The sequence below is a fragment of the Anolis sagrei genome, chromosome 3 (assembly GCF_037176765.1).
Source record: "Anolis sagrei isolate rAnoSag1 chromosome 3, rAnoSag1.mat, whole genome shotgun sequence".
NCBI lineage: Eukaryota > Metazoa > Chordata > Lepidosauria > Squamata > Dactyloidae > Anolis > Anolis sagrei.
The window spans coordinates 8623956-8648173 of record NC_090023.1 but is presented as its reverse complement, the minus strand read 5'-3'; the positions used below and the strand labels follow the sequence as shown (position 1 = coordinate 8648173).

The window sequence follows — 24218 nt, the reverse complement described above, 5'->3', positions numbered from 1 at the left end:
GTGGTGACGGCTGACAGGGAGCTCTGGCGTGGGCTGGTCCATGAGGTCACGAAGAGTCGGAAACGACTGAATGATTGAACAACAATATTAGTTTTAAGCTGCTGGCCAGAAGACAATTAGCTGGGTTAAGACAAGCCATTTTAAAGCGTTTTAAAGACTGGATTCCTGTAAGTGCTGACCATTCTTACTTTGGATTGTTTTTATGGATATAATATATTATATTATAATATATTATAATATATATTATATATATTATATTATAATATATATTATAATATATGATATAATATAATATATAATATAATATAATATTATATATTATAATATATTACAATTCCAACAACAATAAGAACAATAAAGAATCCTAATCTATATAGATCCACTACCAAAGGGAAGAAGAAAAGAAAGAAATAGCAACCGGGAATGCTTATATGAAGAGAGACGGAAGAATCTCTCCCCCCCCCCCCCCCATCTCCCTTACCCCAACCCACTTATATCCCATCCACTGTTCCGCTTTCACCACTTACCCTCCCTCCCTTTCCCCCTCTACCCCCCTCACCCTAACCACGTTTTCTTATTGTTGTTAAAGAAAAAACATTAATAAAAATTTATATTAAAGAAAAGCACAGTATAATACTACAGTGTAATATAAATGTGATAGAAAACTTACTTAGAAACTTACATAGAATCATAGAATCATAGAATCTATGATTCTATGAAATGTGATAGAAAACTTACCTACTTACTTACTTACTTAGGCGATCCCTCGCTTTCCGAGGATGATTGTCTTCCAGTATTCTTGTGGGTCCGTATGTGGCTGTGGAGCCCTATTCTTGCTCTGCATCTTCTTCCACAGTGGGGGCACCAAAATCTGTAGGTCCTTGCCTAACTCCTTCTCTCCAGGAGTAATGTTTTGTAAATCAAAATCTAAGATGTCATGGTTTTCACATTGTCAGTGTCAGGGTTGGCTTGATGCACCTTCATCTTGTCATGTTTCTCTCTTTCGCCCTCCACTCATGCCTCCTCGAATTCTGCAGCACTGCTGGTCACAGCTGACCTCCAGCAGGAGCGCTCAGGGGCCAGGGCTTCCCAGTTCTCAGTGTCTATGCCAGAGTTTTTAAGGCTGGCTTTGAGCCCATCTTTAAATCTCTTTTCCTGTCCTCTAACATTCCGTTTTCCGTTCTTGAGTTCGGAATAGAGCAAGTGCTTTGGGAGACGGTGGTCGGGCATCCGGACAACGTGGCCGGTCCAGCGGAGTTGGTGGCAGAGGACCATCGCTTCAATGCTGGTAGTCTTTGCTTCTTCCAGCACGCTGACGTTTGTCCGCCTGTCTTCCCAAGAGATTTGCAGGATTTCCCGGAGGCAGCACTGATGGAATCGTTCCAGGAGTTGAATGTGACGTCTGTAGACAATCCACGTCTCACAGGCATAGAGCAGGGTTGGGAGGACAATAGCTCTATAAACAAGTACCTTGGTCTCCCTACGGATGTCCCGGTCCTCAAACACTCTCTGCTTCATTCAGAAAAATGCAGCACTCGCAGAGCTCAGGCGGTGTTGTATTTTGGTGTCGATGTTGACTTTGGTGGAGAGGTGGCTGCCAAGGGATCGGAAATGGTTAACATTTTCTAATGTTACACTATTAAGCTGTATCACTGGCATTGGAGAGGGGGTGGCTGGTGACTGCTGGAACAGCACTTTGGTTTTCTTGATGTTCAGTGACAGGCCAAGCTTCGTGTATGCTTCTGTGAAGGTGTTTAGAGTGGCTTGTAGATCTTCTCCTGTATGCGCACAGACGACATTGTCATCAGCATACTGGAGTTCTATAACAGATGATGTTGTGACCTTGGTTTTGGCTTTCAGTCTGCTGAAACATGCATATAATATTATACATGCATATAATACAGTAAATATATGTATAGATTCATGATAACTAATATATCTAATCTAAAAATACAATAAAATATCTAATATTTCAATGCAATACAAATATGATAGGAAGATAGAAGTGGTATGAAACTGCATGAATGCTACAGTGTAATATAAATGTGATAGAAAAGCAGAAGTGGTGTCAGTCTGCATCAATGCTTTTGACAGCTGGCTGGCTTTGCTGTGAAAGCAGCCGCTTTCGCACGGATCCCGGAAGTTATGCGCGCGGCGCGTTTTCCCTTTCCTCTTTGAACTCTAGAGCGAGCCATCAAGACCAGGAAGGCGGGCTGCGAGAGGAGGGCGGGGAGGCGTCGCTGTCTTTTTTTCAGGGCGCATGCGCGCTCCCCGCCGTGACGTCACCACCCTCCGGTGCAGGCCTGCTTCTTCCCGCGCCGAGGATGCCTAACTTCTGCGCGGCCCCGAACTGCACCCGCAAGAGCACTTCCGCCGACCTGGCCTTCTTCCGCTTCCCCAGGGACCCCGTCCGGTCAGTTCAGGCAGGAAAACCGAGAAATTAGTCATTCCCCACTCTCCAAACCCGCATTCACACGTTACGATGCGTGTTTGGCAGGAAACACGCGTGTTAGGGGGAAGAAACTTAGTGGGGAAGGATCCCAACGCGGGGGGAATGCAGAAAAGCTATTGCTTTGGCCTTGACCTGGGTTCGGCACCCGTATTCACACGTTACGTGTTTAAACATGCGTGTTTGCTGGGGAAACACGCAAAATGGAGTTGGGGAGAAAGGAAAGATTTGTGAATACCATTATTCAGAGCCAGACCTTGATTCATATGTATCCCCATTCACACGTGACGGGGATGCAGATGCGTGTTTGCTGGGGAAACACGCAAAGTGGAGTTAGGGAGAAGGAAAAGACTTGTTGATAGTGTTATTTAGCGCCCTATCTTGATTCACACATGAGGGGGATGCAAATGCGTGTTTGTTTGGGAAACACAGAAAATGGAGTTAGGAAAAGACTTGATATTGTTATTGAGCGCCCGACCCGGGTTCATGTATTCACACGTGACAGGGATGCAAATGCGTGTTTGTTAGGGAAACACTGAAAATGGAGTTAGGGAGAAGGAAAAGGCTTGATACTGTTATTGAGTGCCTGACCCGGGTTCATGTATTCACACGTGACAGGGATGCAAATGCGTGTTTGCAAAGGAAACACTTGAGTTAGGAAAAAGAGTAGCTTCAAATCTCCAGGGTGGAAAAAAAGGAGGAAAGCAATTCAAGTGCTCTTCAATTCCTGACCTGGGTTCAGGTTTTCCTATTCGCACATTACATGGCTGCAAACTAGAGTTTGGCAGGAAAATGTGTTTGTTAGAAGGAGAAGATGTTACGCAGTGCCTATTCCGGGTTCGGATCCCATTCCTATTGAGTTGTTACATGGCTGCAGATTAGGAGTTTTGGAGTGCGGTGACACACGTATGCAGATGACACCCATCTCTAGGCCTTTGACAAGATCCCCCACGACCTTCTGGCAAGGAAACTAGTCCAATGTGGGCTCGGCAAAACTACGGTGAGGTGGATCTGTAATTGGTTTAATGGACGAACCCAGAGGGTGATTCTCCCCAATGCTTCCTTTTCATCCTGGAAAGAAGTAACGAGTGGAGTGCCTCAAGTTTCCTTCCTGTTCAACATCTTTATTAATGACTTAGATGAAGGGCTAGAAGGCAGGATCACCAAGTTTGCAGACGGGACCAAATTGGGAGGGAGTGCCAATACTCCAGAGGACAGGAGCAGAATTCAAAACGATCTTGACAGATTAGAGAGATGATTGGCGAAAACTAACAAAATGAAGTTCAACAGTGACAAATGCAAGATACTCCACTTTGGCAGAAAAAACGAAATGCAAAGAGACAGAATGGGGGACGATGCCTGGCTTGAGAGCAGTACGTGTGAAAAAGATCTTGGAGTCCTCATGGACAACAGGTTAAACATGAGCCAGGAATGTGATGTGGTGGCAAAACAAAGCCAATGGGATTTTGTCCTGCATCAATAGGAGCATAGTGTCTAGATCTAGGGAAGTCATGCTACCCATGCTCTATTCTGCTTTGGTTAGACCACATCTGGAATATTGTGTCCAATTCTGGGCCCCACAATTCAAGAGAGATATTGACAAGCTGGAATGTGTCCAGAGGAGGGCGACTCAAATAATCAAGGGTCTGGAGAACAAGCCCTATGAGGAGCGGCTTAAGGAGCTGGGCATGTTTAGCCTTCAGAAGAGAAGGCTGAGAGGAGATATGATAGCCATGTATAAATATATGAGAGAAAGCCACAGGGAGGAGGGAGCAAGCTTGTTTTCTGCTTCCATGGAGACTAGGACGCAATGGAACAATGGCTTCAAACTACAAGAGAGGAGATTCCATCTGAACATGAGGAAGAACTTCCTGACTGTGAGAGCCGTTCAGCAGTGGAACTCTCTGCCCCGGAGTGTGGTGGAGGCTCCTTCTTTGGAAGCTTTTAAACAGAGGCTGGATGGCCATCTGTCAGGGGTGATTTGAATGCAATATTCCTGCTTCTTGGCAGAATGGGGTTGGACTGGATGGCCCATGAGGTCTCTTCCAACTCTTTGATTCTATGATATATATATCTTGTAAGCTGCTCTTGAGCCTTTTTTTGCCCCAATTTACCCATTTTTAATGGACGAAAACTCTCTCTCTCTCTTGCAGATGTCAGCGGTGGGTGGAGAACTGCCGAAGGGCCGACCTGGAAGATAAGACGCCCGACCAACTCAACAAGCATTACAGGCTCTGCGCAAATCACTTTGAGACTTCGATGATATGTAGAAGTGTAAGTGACCTATGCCATCTGACCAACTTCAAATCAAACTGGAACCAGTAAAACCATCACGGCTACAATGAATGCAAATAAATTGCTTTCAGGCCAAATTGTATAGGAGAGAGGGCCTATCTTGTGCTCTAACTATTGTATACACTCGAGTATAAGCCTAATTTTTCAGCCCCCTTTTTAGGTTGAAAAAGCTCCCCTCAGCTTATATTCGAGTCAAGGTTATTGATTATTTTACTCTAGTATTATTATTAGCATATTAGTTTTATTTCATGTATTATTTTACTCTATTATTATTATATTTACAGTATTTTACTCTATTATTATTATTATTATTATTATTACATTTATTATTTTACTTTATTATGGCATTTATTATTTTATTCTATTATTACATTTATTATTTTACTCTATTATTACATTTATTATTGCATTTCCACTATTTTACTTTATTATTATTATTATTATTATTACATTTATTATTTTACTCTATTATTGTTGGAAGGATATGTAAGTACGTTTACATTGAAGAAAGTTAGAATAATGATTTAATCAGAGTTGGGAAGTCTTATCTCAAATTACAGTTTTATGTAAATATTCAAAAACATTTCACCTCCTGATGCCTCAATTAATGTAATTTTATCAGTATCTTTTTTTATTTTGAAATTTACCAGTAGTGGCTGCATTTCCCACCCTCGACTTATACTCGAGTCAAGGTGATTGATTATTTTACTCTGTTATTAGTATTATTATTAGCATATTAGTTTTATTTCATGTATTATTTTACTCTATTATTATTACATTTACAGTATTTTACCCTATTATTATTATTAGATATATTATTTTACACTATTTATGATTATTATTACATTTATTATTTTACTTTATTATGGCATGTATTATTTTATTCTATTTTTACATTTATTATTTTACTCTATTATTACATTTATTATTTTACTGTATTATGGCATTTATTATTTTACTCTATTATTACATTTATTATTGCATTTCCACTATTTTACTTTATTATTATTATTATTATTACATTTATTATTTTACTCTATTATTGTTGGAAGGATATGTAAGTACGTTTACATTGAAGAAGGTTAGAATAATGATTTCATCAGAGTGCTTATACTTGAGTCAAGGTTATTGATTATTTTACTCTGTTATTAATATTATTATTAGCATATTAGTTTTATTTCATGTATTTTACTCTATTATTATTACATTTACAGTATTTTACCCTATTATTATTATTATTACATTTATTATTTTACACTATTTATGATTATTATTACATTTATTATTTTTCTTTATTATGGCATTTATTATTTTACTCTATTATTACATTTATTATTGCATTTCCACTATTTTACTTTATTATTATTATTATATTTATTATTTTTCTCTATTATTGTTGGAAGGATACGTAAGTACATTTACATTGAAGATGGTTAGAATAATGATTTAATCAGAGTTGGGAAGTCTTATCTCAAATTACAGTTTTATGTAAATATTCAAAAACATTTCACCTCCTGATGCCTCAATTAATATAATTTTATCAGTATCTATTTTTATTTTGAAATTTACCAGTAGCTGCTGCATTTCCCACCCTCAGCTTATAGTAGAGTGTTGGACGGGGTTACACTCCCCCTAAAGCCACAGGTCCGCAGTTTGGGTGTCCTCTTGGATTCTTCGCTTACACTTGAGGCTCAGGTGTCGGCGGTATCCGGGAGGGCCTTTGCGCAACTCAGACTTGTGCGCCAACTGCGACCATACCTCGTGAAGGCTGATCTGGCCGGGGTGGTCCACGCCTTGGTCACCTCTAGAATGGACTACTGCAATGCGCTCTACGTGGGGCTGCCCTTGAAGACGGCTCGGAAACTTCAATTGGTCCAGCGGGCAGCAGCCAGGATGCTAACCGGGGCTCATTATCAAGAGAGGTCAACCCTCTTGTTCAAGGAGCTCCACTGGCTGCCATTTATTTTCCGGGCCCAATTCAAGGTGCAGGTGCTCACCTACAAAGCCCTGAACGGTTTGGGACCACCCTACCTGCGTGACCGCATTACCATCTACGAACCCACACGCTCGCTCCAGTCATCTGGGGAGGCCCTGCTCGTGATCCCACCTACATCGCAAGCGCGTTTGGTGGGGACACGGGACAGGGCCTTCTCTGTAGCGGCCCCCCGACTTTGGAACACCCTTCCAAAAGATCTCCGACAGGCCCCTACTCTAGCTGTCTTTAGAAGGAATTTAAAAACTTGGCTGTTCCGTTGTGCCTTTTCAGACTAGGAATTCTCACCCAAGTCCTAGTAGCACCTTAACATAACTAATCGCTGCTGCACACCGCACTTTTAATCCGACGTGCCTCCTACCATTTCAGCACTTTTAACCCTTGTACCCCATTGCGCCGGCCGAACCAGTTTTTAATAATGTCTTGATGTATCGCCATTGCCGTTATTTTGCTTATTGTTTTGATTTGCTTTGTTATTGTTGTGTTATGTTTTCTATTGTATTGTGTTTTGAGGCTTCGGCCTGTGTAAGCCGCATCGAGTCCTTCGGGAGATGCTAGCGGGGTACAAATAAAGTTAATAATAATAATAATAATAATAATAATAGAGTCAAGGTTATTGATTATTTCACTCTGTTATTAGTATTATTAGCATATTAGTTTTATTTCATGTTTTATTTTACTCTATTACTATTACATTTACAGTATTTTACCCTATTATTATTATTACATTTATTATTTTACACTATTTATGATTATTATTACATTTATTATTTTACTCTATTATTACATTTATTATTTTACTCTATTATTACATTTATTATTGCATTTCCACTATTTTAATTTATTATTATTATTATTATTACATTTATTATTTTACTCTATTATTGTTGGAAGGATATGTAAGTACATTTACATTGAAGAAGGTTAGAATAATGATTTAATCAGAGTTGGGAAGTCTTATTACAGTTTTATGTAAATATTCAAAAACATTTCACCTCCTGATGCCTCAATTAATGTAATTTTATCGGTATCTATTTTTATTTTGAAATTTACCAGTAGTGGCTGCATTTCCCACCCTTGGCTTATACTTGAGTCAATATGTTTTCCCAGGTTTTTTTTGTAAAATAAGGTATTTTATTTATTGTGTCATCAGCAACCATATCATTGTATTACAGTTCTAACAGAACAAAACAAACACACAGATTAAAAAGAAAAAGAAAACACACAGATTTTGCAGACTTGATAGTTGATTAAATGTCCTTTGGCCAGTATCTGGCCACCTGGAGTGCCTCTGGTGTTGCCACAAGAAGGTCCTCCATTGTGCATGTGACGGGGCTTAGGGTGCATTGCAGCAGGTGGTCAGTGGTTTACTCCTCTCCACACTCGCATGTCGAGGATTCCACTTTGTGGCCCCATTTCTGAAGGTTGGCTCTGCATCTCGTGGTGCCCGAGCGCAGTCTGTTCAGCGCCTTCCAAGTCGCCCAGTCTTCTGAGTGCCCAGGGGGGGGAGTCTCTCATCTGGTATCACCCATGGATTGAGGTGCTGGGTTTGGGCCTGCCACTTTTGGACTCTCGCTTGCTGGGGTGTTCCAGCGAGTGTCTTTGTAGATCTAAGAAAACTATGTCTTGATTTAAGTCGCTGACGTGCTGGCTGATACCCAAACAGGGGATGAGCTGGAGATGTCTCTGCCTTGGTCCTTTCACTATTGGCAGCTACTTCCCGGTGGATGTCAGGTGGTGCAATACCGGCTAAGCAGTGTAATTTCTCTAGTGGTGTAGGGCGCAGACACCCTGTGATAATGTGGCATGTCTCATTAAGAGCCACATCCACTGTTTTAGCGTGGTGAGATGTGTTCCACACTGGGCATGCATACTCAGCAGCAGAGTAGCATAGCGCAAGGGCAGATGTCTTCACTGTGTCTGGTTGTGATCCCCAGGTTGTGCCAGTCAGCTTTTGTGTGATGTTGTTTCTAGCGCCCACTTTTTGCTTGATGTTCAGGCAGTGCTTCTTGTAGGTCAGATAAGGTGCTTCGGCTTTTGTTTGGGTCGGCTTATACTCGAGTATATACGGTATTTATTATTTTACTTTGTTGTTGTTATTATTATTATTATTGTTGTTGTTTTACTTTATTATTATTGTTATTACATTTATTATTTTACTCCATTTATTATTGTTATTGTTACATTTATTATTTTACTCTAATATTGTTGTTATTACATTTATTATTTTACTCTCTTTAATATTGGAAGGAGACATAAGCACATTTACATTGAAGAAGGTTAGAACAATGGTTTAATCAGAGTTGGACAGTCTTATCTTAAATTATAGTTTTATGTAAATATTCGAAAACATTTGACCTACTGGTGCCTCAATGTAATTTTCTTGGTATCTATTTTTATTTTGAAATTTACCAGTCGTTTCGGCATTTCACACACTCGACTTATACTCGAGATGATAACGTTTTCACAGTTTTCTGTGCTAAAAATAGATGCCTCGGCTTATATTCAGGCCAGCTTATTTATATATATAAAAATGCTCATGTCATAATGAGTGGCTTAAAAACAAAAGAACCGCTGGGCCAATACCCACCAAATTTGGCAACAAAACTCCTCACCCTACAAGGTGTGACCATCAATAATAAAAAACAAAAAAAAAGAACTTGCAAATCCTAAAAAAGGAGAAGATACCACTGGGCATGCATACTTGCACACACAGGAGAGCTCCACGTGGCGGAGCCTGTGCCGGCAATGGCCTGGAGTCAGCCTTGGCTCTCTCCCTCCTCCTTCTCTCCCTTCCTTCTCTCTTCCCCCATTTTCTCCGTGCCTTCCCTGCCTCCTCTCCTCCCTCCCTCTTTCACTCATCCTTCCCCTCTTTCCTTCTCTCTTTCCTCTTTCCTTTCTTCCCTCCCTTCTATCATTCCTCCTTCCCTTCTTCCTCTGTCTTCAGCTCTCCCCTTTGGAGCCGCCATCAAGGGGCTCCAGTAAGCCTCGCCCCTAAAAGAGCAGAGTGTGCTGTGGACGAAGGAAGGAAGGAAGGAAGGAAGGAAGGAAGGAAGGAAGGAAGGAAGGAAGGGTGAGCTCAGTTCAGTTCCAGGTGAGCTGGACATCGAAGGAGCTCCCAAGGTCAAATTTCCCCCAATTTCCACCAGAATTCACCTTTGGGCATATTGAGGATTCCTCCCAAGTTTGGTCCCGACCCATCTTTGTTTGGGTTCACAGTGCTCTCCAGATGAACAATTTCTCCTCCTCCTCCTCCTCCTCCTCCTCATTCTCTCATCCACCCCAACGCCCCGTAGAAATGAAAGGAAAGGCAGGAAAGAGGTAAAGAAGGAAGGAAGGGAAAAGGAAATAAAAAGTGAAAGAAGCAAGAAAACAGTGAAGGAAGACATGAGACAAATGAAGAAGTAGAGAAAGGGGGAGGGAAGGAAGGAGAGGAGGAAGGATGAAACCAAAGAGTGAAATAAGGAATGAAAGAAAGAGGTAGAGAAGGAAGAAAGGAGATAAAGGGGAAGAAAAAGAGGGGAAGGAATAGGTAGGTAGCTCTCTTTTGTAATAGTCCAGTACTCGAATATATATGGTGTGTGCTTTTATATGAAAGCAAAATGTGTGTCTCCTTTTTTTTCATGTTTTAGTCCTTTTGGAAGCGTACAAACCTGTGGGAGAATTGGTCTATGGTTGTGAACTTGGCCCCTGGCTCTGTTACAGTGGTTCAGGTATGCTCTATAAAGAGCAATATGGTTATGATTTTTGAGTCTTACTCATGTTACAAATGGACTTCTTTAACTGGAATGGCATATCAAACAAAGTACATTTTCTGCGATTTATTATCTGAAGCTAATTGGCTTGACTTTCCCTGCAATAGGAAGACATTTAAGCTTTTGCATTTTGTAGCAAACTCTGTCGTCTTCCATGCGTGCCTAACCCCGTGCTTTTAAGCCTCCCTGGACTGCTTGAAAATCATATACATCGAGTTAGATTGGTGTTCTGGGACTTGCTCAGCGTGTGCTTCTAGAGAAAAGCGATGGCGGGGCTCTCCCTCTGGAAATACCGAGTTTCAGTGAAGAGTCTAGCCTGATACTCTGCTCTGTGAAATCCCATCTCTGAAATTGAATGGCATTTTATGGCCCCCAAATGTTTTTGAAAGTACATTTTGAATGGCCAGGTGAATTAATTTGGATACAGGCTCCATAGTTGTTGTTGTTCATTCGTTCAGTTGTCTCCGACTCTTCGTGACCTCGTGGACCAGCCCACGCCAGAGCTCCCTGTCGGCCGTCACCACCCCCAGCTCCTTCAAGGTCAGTCCAGTCACTTCAAGGATGCCATCCATCCATCTTGCCCTTGGTCAGCCCCTCTTCCTTTTGCCTTCCACTTTCCCCAGCATAATTGTCTTCTCCAGGCTTTGCTGTCTCCTCATGATGTGGCCAAAGGACTTCAACTGTGTCTCTAGTCTCCTTCCCTCCAGTGAGCATTCGGGCTTTATTTCCTGGAGGATGGACGGGTTGGATCTTCTCGCACTCCAAGGCACTCTCAGAACTTTCCTCCAGCACCACAGCTCAAAAGCATCGATCTTCCTTCGCTCAGCCTTCCCTAAGGTCCAGCTCTCACATCCGTAGGTTACTACAGGGAGTACCATTGCTTTAACTATGCGGATCTGTGTTGCCAGTGTGATGTCTCTACTCTTCACTATTTTATCGAGATTGGACATTGCTCTCCTCCCAAGAAGGAAGCGTCTTCTGATTTCCTGGCCACAGTCTGCATCTGCAATCATCTTTGCGCCTAGAAATACAAAGTCTGTCACGGCCTCCACATTTTCTCCCTCTATTTTCCAGTTGTCAATCATTCTTGTTGCCATAATCTTGGTTCCATAGAGGTTGCTGCTATTTCCCTTTCCTGGATTTGTCTAGCATTCGAAACAGGGGACAAAGAAAAGGCAGAGATACTCAGCACCTTCTTTGCCTCAGTCTTCTTCCAAAAGGTAAACAGGGCTCAACTTGGGGAGGATGGAACAGAGGATGTAGTAGGAGAAATGCAGCACAGCATAGGCAAAGAGGCAGTGCAGGAATATCTGGCTAATCTAAATGAATTCAGGTCTCCAGGGCCAGATGAACTACATCCATAGGTATGAAACAGTGGTGCTTTTGTTGTGTGTTCTGGCATGGCAAAATGGGGTTGAACTAGATGGCCCTTGGGTCTCTTCCAACTCTGTGAGTCTATTTTACTCAATTATTATTATTACATTTATTATTTTACTTTATTTATTATTATTTCATTTATTATTTTACTTTATTATTATACTATATTATTATTACATTATTATTTTACTTTATTATTATTGTTTTAATACATTTATTATTTTGCCCTATTTATTAATATATTTATTATTATACTCTATTATTATTTCATTTATTATTATACTCTATTATTATTTCATTTATTATTTTACTTTATTATTACTGTTTTAATACATTTATTATTTTGCCTTATTTATTAATATATTTATTATACTCTTATTTCATTTATTATTTTACTTTATTATTATTGTTTTAATACATTTATTTTTTTGCCCTATTTATTAATATATTTATTATTATACTCTATTATTATTTCATTTATTATTTTACTTTATTATTATTGTTTTAATATGTTTATTATTTTGCCCTGTTTATTAATATATTTATTATTATACTCTATTATTATTTCATTTCTTATTTTACTTTATTATTGTTTTAATAGATTTATTATTTTGCCCTATTTATTAATATATTTATTATTATACTCCATTATTATTTCATTTATTATTTTACTTTATTATTATTTCATTTATTATTTTACTCTATTATTATTTCATTTATTATTGTACTTTATTAATGTTTTAATACATTTAATATTCCCCCTCCCCTTTTTTTTTGGTCATGTCAGGAGCGACTTCAGAAACTGCATGTCTGGTGTGAGACAATTGGCTGTCTACAAGGACATTGCCCAGGGGACGCCTGGATGTTTTGATGTTTTATCATCCTTGTGGGAGGCTTCTCTCATGTCCCCGCATGGGGAGCTGGAGCTGACAGGGAGCTCATCTGCGCTCCCCCTGGATCTCAACTATTTATTAATATATTTATTTTATTCTAATATTATTATATTTATTATTTTACTCTATTATTACTGTTATTATTACATTTCCATTATTTTACTCTGTTTATTATTATTGGAAGGATATTTGGAATGTCCACGCTCTGGTTACATCCTGAATAGACTGCTGCAACACACTCTACGTGGGCTTGCCTTTGAAGACTGTTTGGAAACTTCAACTAGTCCAATGGGCAGCAGCCAGGTTACTAACTGGAGCGACATACAGGGAATATACCAACTATGCAACCCTTATTCAATGACCAAGAAAGACCAAACTTGGCACCCAGAGCCCCCATGACCCCATGACTCTCCATCCTGGTGCAATTTGGAGGAGGGTGGACCATGGGACTTGCATATGGGAGTTGTAGTTCATCTGCACTCACTGAACCCATCTAGACTAAACTTGGAGGACAGACAAACAATCCCTTTCCCAAATAACCCAGGCACCGCCGGGTCCCCAAACTAATATTTATGTAGATTGACCAGTTGTGGCTGCATGTCCCACCCTCGGCTTATACTTGAGTCATTAAGTTTTCCCAGTTTTTTTTGGTGGCAAAATTAGGTGCCTCAGCTTATATTCGGGTCGGCTTATACTCGAGTATGTACGGTAATTGCTTTCAATTTGGCAGAGCTAAATTGTCCAGAGCTAACTTAATGTAGATTTAACGTAGTGCGCTTTGAAGTGATGGCTAAGAGTTATATCTAAATAAAAAGTTAAGGTGTGAAAGCAGATGAAAGTCTCCTTCTTGGTGGTTTGCCAGTTGCCAGAGGGCAAATGGAGAGGATACGACGTGGATTTGCGAACTCCTCCTGCAGCCGCTCTCTTTCCCTCATGGGGGATATGTATTTCGCTCCGTAAGGAAAATCCGCTGACAGATGATAGAAATGGCTCGTAAAGGACCAATTTTCCTCTCTTCTCTTTTGCAGAGCCCCTACAGGACAGTTTTACGAGACAACGCTGTGCCAACGATATTCGACCTCACGAGCCATTTGAACAATCCGCGCAGCAGGCACCGGAAAAGGATCAAAGAATTGGTAGGTTTCCTTCTGGGTGGAGACGCTGCCGCGAAAGAACTCTGGGCTTGAGAAGCTGGGCTAAACTCCAAAGGAACACGCAAACACTAGAATTACAATACCCAGAAGGCACGGTTCAATAGAAGCCTGATCCAAACCCTCCCTCCTATGACATCCCAGATTCTCTCCTATAGCATTTTGCCAAATTCCAGTTTTAATGCACATTTTGTCACTTTGGTTTGGAATCTTATAATACCTTAGATGGAATGTAATCCTTTTTTTTCCCTCTCCAGAGTGAAGAAGAAATACGAACGTTAAAGCAACGAAAGAGTAAGTGATCACTGATACCTTCAGAATATGTATTGTCGAAGGTTTTCATGGCTGGAATCACTGGGTTGTTGTAGGTTTTTTTGGGCTATATGGCCATGTTCTAGAGGCATTCTCTCCTGACGTTTCGCCTGCATCTATGGCAAGCATCCTCACTACCTCTGAGGATGCTTGCCATAGATGCAGGCGAAACGTCAGGAGAGAATGCCTCTAGAACATGGCCATATAGCCCGAAAAATCCTACAACAACCCAAATGTAATAATAATAATAATAATAATTATTATTATTATTATTATTATAGAATAAAATAACGGAAATGTAATAATAGTAATAATAGAGTAAAATAATAAATGGACGAACCCAGAGGGTGATTCTCCCCAAGGCTTCCTCTTCATCCTGGAAAGAAGTGACCAGTGGAGTGCCTCAAGTTTCCTTCCTGTTTAACATCTTTATTAATGACTTAGATGAAGGGCTAGAAGGCAGGATTATCAAGTTTGCAGACGACACCAAATTGGGAGGGAGAGCCAATACTCCAGAGGACAGGAGCAGGATTCAAAACGATCTTGACAGATTAGAGAGATGATTGGCCAAAACTAACAAAATGAAGTTCAACAGTGACAAATGCAAGATACTCCACTTTGGCAGAAAAAATGAAATGCAAAGATACAGAATGGGTGACGCCTGGCTCGAGAGCAGTACGTGTGAAAAAGATCTTGGAGTCCTCGTGGACAACAAGTTAAACATGAGCCAACAATGTGATGTGGCGGCAAAAAAAGCCAATGGGATTTTGGTCTGCATCAATAGGAGCATAGTGTCTAGATCTAGGGAAGTCATGCTATCCCTCTATTGCGCTTTGATTAGACCACACCTGGAATATTGTGTCCAATTCTGGGCACCACAATTCAAGAGAGATATTGACAAGCTGGAATGTGTCCAGAGGAGGGCGACTAAAATGATAAAGGGTCTGGAGAACAAGCCCTATGAGGAGCGGCTTAGGGAACTGGGCATGTTTAGCCTGAAGAAGAGAAGGCTGAGAGGAGAAATGATAGCCATGTATAAATATGTGAGAGGAAGCCACAGGGAGGAGGGAGCAAGCTTGTTTTCTGCTTCCTTGGAGACTAGGACGCGGAACAATGGCTTCAAACTACAAGAGAGGAGATTCCATCTGAACATGAGGAAGAACTTCCTGACTGTGAGAGCCGTTCAGCAGTGGAACTCTCTGCCCCGGAGTGTGGTGGAGGCTCCTTCTTTGGAAGCTTTTAAGCAGAGGCTGGATGGCCATTTGTCAGGGGTGATTTGAATGCAATATTCCTGCTTCTTGGCAGAATGGGGTTGGACTGGATGGCCCACAAGGTCTCTTCCAACTCTTTGATTCTATGATTCTCTGATTCTATGAAATGTAATAAAAAGAAAATAATAAATGTACTAATAAAAATAATAGAGCAAAATAGTAAATGGAGAAATAATAATAATAGAGTAAAATAATGTAAATGTAATAATAATAAAGTAAAATAATAATAAATGTAATAAAAATAATAATAACAGAGTAAAAGAATAAATAACTTTGACTCAAGTGTAAGCCGATGGGGGCTTTTTCAGCCTTAAAAAGGGCTGAAAATCTCGCCTTACAATTGAGTGTAACAACAACAACAATACTTGTACCCCGCTACCATTTCCCCAAGGGACTCGGTGCGGCTTACATGAGGCTGAGCCCAAATACTACAATAAAAGCAATAAAGCAACAATACAAGCAATTAAAATAAAACATAGACAATAAAGTATGCAACAATTAACAATAAGACAACACACAATTAAAACTGTGGGTAAGCCAAATGTAAAGTTAAAATTGGAAATAATGCCAGGGCATGGGCGAAAAGGTGAACGTGGCCTTTGTGGAAAACATACAAGCAGACCTAAAATGTAAAGTGCTTTGGAGGACAAAGTGCTATGGGAACATTATTCTGGGAAGGCACGCTGGAACAACCACATCTTCAAACTCCTCCTAAAGACTGCCAGAGTTGGGGCTTGCCTGATGTCCTTAGGGAGTGAGTTCCAGAGTCGAGGGGCCACCACCGAAAAGGCCATCTCTCTCTCGTCCCCACCAATCGCGCCTGCGATGCTGGTGGGATCGAGAGCAGGGCCTCTCCAGATGATCAAAGAGATCGTGTGGGTCCGTATACAGAGATGCGGTCACGTAGGTAGGCGGGTTCCAAACCGTATTACTACCAGTGAAATAAATTGAAATTAAAGTATAGGAGAAAAAGACTAGCAACTAAAAAAAAATGTATGAAAGTTTGTATGCAACTTCTGCAAAATGTTACACAAGAATGCTCTCAATTATTGATATTTTTTTCCTGGGCTTTGCTAAATTTAAGGATTGTGTATTGACATTTTTGGTATTCCTATATTAAATATTTTACCATATATTTTGATGCCTCTTCTTCTAGCTGATGAACATTTTGAGCAGGAGAAAGCGAACCAAGAGCCCGTGGACAACGACATCCCAAACCCGGCCTCTGTGGAAGGAGGAGATGAGCCCGCCGAGGACGACAACCCTTTGACACAAGAGGAGAAAGAAAACAAAGACTACCTGAAATCCTTATTTGAAATCCTAATCCTGATGGGCAAACAAAACATCCCTTTGGATGGCCACAACGCGGACGCCCTCCCCAAAGGCATCTTCACGCCGGACAACTTCCAGGCCCTCTTAGACTTCAGGATAAACTCTGGAGACGAGGTCCTGAGGAAGCGGTTTGAGACGATGGCCGTGAACCTGGCTTACTGCTCCAAGATGGACCAGAAGCAAATGCTGGAGATCTGTGAGAACTGCGTGCGCGAGGAGACCCTCCGGGAAGTCAGGGATTCCCACTTCTTCTCCGTCGTCACGGATGAGCTGGTGGACCTCGCCGGCGAGGAGCACTTGCCGATACTCGTGAGGTTCGTTGACGACTGTCACAACCTGCGGGAGGAATTCATCGGCTTCCTACCTTACGAGACTGATCCTGAAATCCTAGCCGTGAAGTTCCATACGGCGATTACTGAAAAATGGGGTTTGAACATGGAATATTGCCGGGGCCAGGCTTATATTGTCTCCAGCGGCATTGCTTCCAAAATGAAGACCGTGGCGACAAGGATCTTGGAAAAATACCCCCAAGCTGTCTATACTTTGTCCGCTTCGTGCGCCTTGAACATCTGGTTGGCCAAGTCGATTCCCGTGACGGGCGTCTCCGTGGCGCTCGGAACGATAGAGGAGGTTTGCTCGTTCTTTCGCCAGTCGCTTCAGCTGATGGGGGACTTGGACAACGTCGTCTCTCTCCTCTTCCAAAACAGCGAGGAGAAAGGGAACGAATTGAAGGAGATTGTCCGCTCCGACTGGACGGGGCGACACGATACCTTTGAGATCGTGGTGGACCTCCTGCAGGCCTTTGTGATGTGCCTGGACGCCATCAATGATGCCGCCGTCCGGTGGAGCAGCTCCGTTTCCGGCCAAGCGTACATCCTTTCCACCGCGTTGGCAGAGTTCGACTTCATCGCGACGGTGGTGATCATCAAGAACATCCTCTCCTTCACCAGAGCCTTCGGGAAGAACCTCCAGGGCCAAACGTCGGACGTCTTCTTCGCCGCCAGCAGTTTGACGGCCGTGTTGCATTCCTTGAACGAAGTCATGGAGAACATTGAGGTGTACCACGAATTCTGGTTTGAGGAGGCCACCAACTTGGCTATGAAGCTGGACATCCCTGTCAAGCTGCCGGGGAAATTTTGCCGAGCCCAACAAGGGAATTTGGACTCTGAGATGACGCCGGAAAACTACTACAAAGAAGCACTTAGCATCCCGACCGTAGAGCACATCATCCAGGAACTGAAGGACATCTTTTCGGAGCAGCATCTTCGAGCGCTGAAGTGTTTGTCTTTAGTGCCCTCGGTGATGGGGCAGCTCAAATTCAATACGTCCGAGGAACATCACGCCGACATGTACAAAAACGACCTCACCAACCCAGACACGTTGTCCGCGGAACTCCACTGCTGGAGAATCAAGTGGAAACACAGAGGGAAGGATATCGAGCTGCCCACCACCATTTACGAAACCCTTCACCTCCCCGACATCAAGTTCTTCCCCAATGTCTACGCCTTGCTCAAAGTCCTCTGCATCCTGCCCGTCATGAAGGTGGAGAACGAAAAGTTCGAAATCGGGCGAAGGCGCCTCAAGGCCTACTTGAAGAACACGTTGACTGAACAGAGGTCGAGCAACCTCGCCTTGCTGAACATCAACTTTGACATTAAGCACGACTTGGATCTCATGGTGGACACCTACATCAAACTGTATCCCGACAAAGCGAAGGATTCAGAAGAATTCATTCCTCCCTCGGAAGGAGTGGAAGAGACTTAACGGAATTGGAGGGGAAGGGGATCCGAACCCTTGCTTCTGTTTTTGGATACTTGTTTTGCCTTGACCAGTTTGTATAAACCCGGAGAACTAAGTAATCATTTCAAAACTCCTTCTGGGTTGCTGTGAGTTTTCCAGGCTGCATTGCCAACTTCCAGAAGCATTCTCTTCTGACGTTTCGCCCACATCTATGACTAGTTGTGAAGTCTATTGGAAACTTGGCTAGTGGAGTATATATATCTGTGGAATAATGTCCAGGGAGGAAGAAAAAACTCTTGTCTGTTGGAGACAAGTGTGAATGCTGCAACTGGCCACCTTGGTTAGCACTGAATGGCTTTGCAGCTTCAAGGTCTAGCTGCTTACTGCCAGGGGGAATCCTTTGTCGGGAGGAAATTAGCTGGCTTCTTTTGTTGGGAGGTGATTAGCTAGCCCTGTTCGTATCTTAGCTCAACAAATATCCCACTTATACAGAAAATAGAAAATAATAGAATTCAACGTATAATTGTATGCACTTGTTATTCTGTTCAAATTCACAGTGATCGCAAACAATATTATATGAGTTTTTGTACAGTCACTTTGAAAGAATAATAATAATAATAATTTGTTGTGAGGTCTATTGGAAACTTGGGAAGTGGAGTATATATATATATCTGTGGAATAATGTCCAGGGAGGAAGAAAGAACTCTTGTCTGTTGGAGGCAGATATGAATGTTGCAACTGGCCACCTTGATTAGTATTGAATGGCCTTGCAGCTTCAAAGCTTGGTTGGTTGCTGCCTGGGGGAATCCTTTGTTGGGAGGTGATTAGCTGTCCCTGATTGTATCATAGCTCAACAAATATCCCACTTATACAGAAAATAGGAAATAATAGAATTCAACGAATAATTGTATACACTGTATTGTCGAAGGCTTTCATGGCTAAAATCACTGGGTTGTTGTAGGTTTTGTTCGGGCTATATGGTCATGTTCTAGAGGCATTCTCTCCTGACATTTCACCTGCATCTATGGCAAGCATCCTCACAACCTCTGAGGATGCTTGCCATAGATGTAGGCAAAATGTCAGGAGAGAATGCCTCTAGAACATAGCCATATAGCCCGAAAAAACCTACAACAACCCAATTGTATACACTTCTTATACTGTTCCAATTCACAATGATCACAAACAATATTCTATGAGTTTTGGGCTATATGGCCATGTTCTAGAGGCATTCTCTCCTGGCGTTTCGCCTACATCTATGGCAAGCATCCTCACTAACTCTGAGGATGCTTGCCATAGATGCAGGCGAAACGTCAGGAGAGAATGCCTCTAGAACATGGCCATATAGCCCGAACAAAACCTACAACAACCCAATTGTATACACTTCTTATACTGTTCCAATTCACAGTGATCACAAACAATATTATATGAGTTTTGGGCTATATGGCCATGTTCTAGAGGCATTCTCTCCTGACATTTCGCCCACATCTATGGTAAGCATCCTCACTACCTCTGAGGATGCTTGCTATAGATTCAGGCGAAACGTCAGGAGAGAATGCCTCTAGAACATGGCCATATAGCCCGAATAAAACCTACAACAACCCAATTGCATACACGTCTTATACTGTTCAAATTCACAGTGATCACAAACAATATCATATGAGTTTTGGGCTATATGGCCATGTTCTAGAGGCATTCTCTCCTGATGTTTCGCCTACATCTATGGCAAGCATCCTCACTACCTGTGAGGATGCTTGCCATAGATGCAGGCGAAACGTCAGGAGAGAATGCCTCTAGAACATGGCCATATAGCCCGAAAAAACCTACAACAACCCAATTGTATACACTTCTTATACTGTTCAAATTCATAGTGATCACAAACAATATTATATGAGTTTTGGGCTATATGGCCATGTTCTAGAGGCATTCTCTCCTGACGTTTCGCCTACATCTATGGTAAGCATCCTCACTACCTCTGAGGATGCTTGCCATAGATGCAGGCGAAACGTCAGGAGAGAATGCCTCTAGAACATGGCCATATAGCCCGAAAAAACCTACAACAACCCAATTGTATACACTTCTTATACTGTTCCAATTCACAGTGATCACAAACAATATTATATGAGTTTTTGTACAGTCACTTTGAAATGATAATAATAATAATAATAATAATAATAATAATAATAATAATAAACGTTATTTATACCCCGCCACCATCTCCCCCCACGGGGCCAAGCCTGGACAACAAATTATAATACAAAAATACAAATTGCAGTAAAGTAAACAACATAACAATAAAGTATATAATATCAAAGCATATAAACAATCTACACAAAACATAGAAACCAAACATAATGGTATCAACGCCGTGTCTTCTTATGTTGAGTTGCATATATGAATCAGCCGTCCATGACTGGTTTCGGCCTTGCTCCAGGCCTTCCTCTGGTGGACTAAAATTATTATACACATCAACATTTGCTGCAAATAGATAGATAGATAGATAGATAGATAGATAGATAGATAGATTGCACATCATATACTAAAATACATTTAAAGATACTTGCAAAGTTATAAACTTTGCACTTATTATATACATCAACATTTGTTGCAAATATATCCATTAAACATCATATGTTAAAGCACATTTACATATTTGGGCAAAACATTCATTTTTATACTATGCAACTTTCAAATATTTACAGCCCTGATTGTATCTTCTTAGGAATCCTCCTGTTTTTGAGTGTTGTTCTTTATTTACTGTTTTGATTTTAGAGGTTTTTTTTAATACTGGTAAGCCAGCTAATTTCCTTCCAACAAAGGATTCCCCCAGGCAGTAAGCAGCCAGACCTTGAAGCTGCGAGGCCATTCGGTGCTAATCAAGCTGGCAAATTGCAACATTCGCACGTGCCTCAAACACAGAAGAGTTCTTTCTCCCACCCTGGACATTTTGGACAAAACATTCATTTTTAGTATATGTAACTTTCAAATATTTTCAGCCCTGATTATATCTTGTCAGGAATTCTCCCGTTTTTGAGTGTTGTTCTTTATTTACTGTTTTGATTTTAGAGTTTTCTTTAATACTGGTAATTCAGCTAATTTCCTTCCAACAAAGGATTCCCCCAGACAGTAAGCAGCCAGACCTTGAAGCTGCAAGGCCATTCAGTGCTAATCAAGCTGGCGAACTGCAACATTTGCATGTGCCTCAAACAGAGAAGAGTTCTTTCTCCCACCCTGGACATTCCACAGATATATATTTTCCTAGTTTTCAATGAACCTCACAACCTTTGAGGATGCCTGCCATAGATGCAGACGAAACGTCAGGAGAGAATGCTTCTGGAACATGGCTACACAGCCTGGAAAACTCACAACAAGCCAGTGATTCTGGCCATGAAAACCTTTGACAATGTTTGAATTGGATGGTTCTCAAACTCTTGATATCCTTTATATGACCAGAATTACTTTCTACAGAGAATGTTGTGGAGTTTCAACAAAATTCACAACCCACGTAAGCACATCCGACTCATTTCAAAAGGATCTTCTTGGCTCTGTCAAGGGGATTTTTGCTCTTCGGTTTGGAGGCAACTTAGGAGAACCCCCTTATTTGTCCATTGCACCCCTGCTTGGTGGCCATTTTTGAACTTCTGCTTTTATGAATGAATGAGAACTTCTTTCAGAAATTAAGCTCTCCTGTCCTTGTATTATAAAACAATAAAAACAAAAGTGACTTGCAGGGAACTTCCTGAAGTCTGCTCAGCTGTAGACCTCTGTGTAAGTATTGAGTAGCTTCCCTCTTGCCTTTGAGAAAGGAACCGTCAACTTAAATCTGGCAGAAAATAAGAGGATGTGTTTTTGTTTGTCTTGTTTATTATTGGTTTTGTATGTAGACGTCGTACGGACAGGGTTTTTTTCTGCCGATATTTTTGAGGAAATGTTTTTGTATAGTTTTATTTCCATGAAGAATAAAATGTGAATTTTCCTATTTTTTTTATCCTTATTATTAGGCCTGGGTAACAACGGAAAAAATTGTTTCTAAAATCGATTTGTATTTGGGGGTTTTTTTTGTTTCGATATTTAAAATAATTACAAAATTTTCCCTTTAAAAAGTTCGATATTTACGAAATTTCGTAAATGTGAAAAAAATTACAAAACATTAATGAATCGATTTCCGAAACAATAACGAATCGATTCTTTAATGGCGGACGCGACCGCGAAATACGCTAAAAAACCTCCAAAACCTTCTGAAGCTTCCCTCTCCCTCTGTTGTTGACTGTTGGTGTGATATTATAATTTTTTTTCACTAATTAAACCATAAAACTGGCCCAGACATGCGGAAATAATAACGAAACGACCTCAGAACAATAACGAAACGAATACAATAACGAAATACGAAGCATTTAGAAAACGTGTTTGAAAATTCGTTTTTTTAAAAAATTGCTCCAGAATGGTTCGTTATCGTTTTGTAATTGAAAAAATTAACGAATTATTAACGAATTACGAATTAACGAAACGAAACCACCCAGCCCTACTTATTATCTGTGAGCTGTGACTGCCAAACAGTCTTGTGTGTGTTTCTAAAGGGGTTTATTTATTTATTTATCTATCTATTTACAGCAGTGGTTCTCAACCTTTCTAATGCCACGGCCCCTTATGTTGTGGTGACCCCCAACCATAAAATTATTTTAGTTGCTACTTCACAACTGTAATTTTATGAATCGTAATGGAAATATCACTGGAGGGAAGGAGACTGGAGACAAAGTGGAAGTCCTTTGGCCACATCATGAGGAGACAGCAAAGCCTAGAAAAGACAATGATGCTGGGGAAAGTGGAAGGCAAAAGGAAGAGGGGCCGACCAAGGGCAAGATGGATGGATGGCATCCTTGAAGTGACTGGGCTGACCTTGAAGGAGCTGGGGGTGCTGACGGCCCTCTGATATGCAGGATGTATTTTCATTCACTGGACCAAATTTGGCGCAAATGCCCAATATGCCCACATCTGAATACTGGTGGGGTTGGGGATTGAGTTTGTAATTTGGTCATTGTCGTTGCTGGGATTTATAGTTCACTTACAATAAAAGAGCATTCTGAACTCCACCAACAATGGCATTGAACCAAACTTGGCACACAGAAGTCCCATGACCCAACAGAAAATAGTGGAAGGGTTTGGTAGGCATTGACCTTGGTTTTGAATTTGTAGTTCACCTACATTCAAAGAGCATTGTGAACACTGGTGGAGTCGGGTAAACAGACCTTGACATTTGAGAGTTGTAGTTGCTGGGATTTATAGTTTACCCACAATCTAAGAGCATTCTGAACTCTACCAACGATAGATTGGGCCAAACTTTCTACACAGAACCCCCATGACCGACAATACTATGTTTTCTGATGGTCTTTGGCAACCCCTCTGACACCCTCCTCGCGACCCCCAGGTTGAGAAACGCTGATTTACAGTATTTATATTCTACCCTTCTTACCCCACAGGGGACTCAGGGCGGATTACAATGCACATATACATGGCAAACATTCAATGCCATTAGACATACAACATATATAAACACAGAGGCAATTTAACATTCCAGCTTTCAGGCTTCATGAGGTTATGCTCTATTCTGGCCACAGGGGGAGCTGTTGCTTCACTGTCCACTTGTGACACCGAG

General features: G+C 41.2%; 1 protein-coding gene across 1 annotated transcript; it reads left to right on the top strand.

Annotated features, from left to right (window-relative positions):
• The first annotated feature begins 2268 nt into the window (after positions 1-2268).
• On the top strand, positions 2269-19582 carry THAP12 (THAP domain containing 12). Its single transcript, XM_060771246.2, has 5 exons — positions 2269-2413; positions 4603-4723; positions 13791-13898; positions 14171-14207; positions 16653-19582. The coding sequence occupies exons 1-5, from the start codon at positions 2325-2327 to the stop codon at positions 18590-18592; spliced, it is 2295 nt and encodes a 764-aa protein (XP_060627229.2). The 5' UTR covers positions 2269-2324; the 3' UTR covers positions 18593-19582.
• The last annotated feature ends 4636 nt before the right edge of the window (positions 19583-24218 follow it).

Excerpts from the sequence above, each read along its gene's own strand:
- THAP12 (XM_060771246.2), top strand. The coding sequence starts at position 2,325 with ATGCCTAACTTCTGCGCGGCCCCGAACTGCACCCGCAAGAGCACTTCC. Across the intron at positions 2,414-4,602 it reads TTCCCCAGGGACCCCGTCCG|ATGTCAGCGGTGGGTGGAGA; the intron begins GTCAGTTCAGGC and ends TCTCTCTTGCAG. Across the intron at positions 13,899-14,170 it reads GGAAAAGGATCAAAGAATTG|AGTGAAGAAGAAATACGAAC; the intron begins GTAGGTTTCCTT and ends TTCCCTCTCCAG.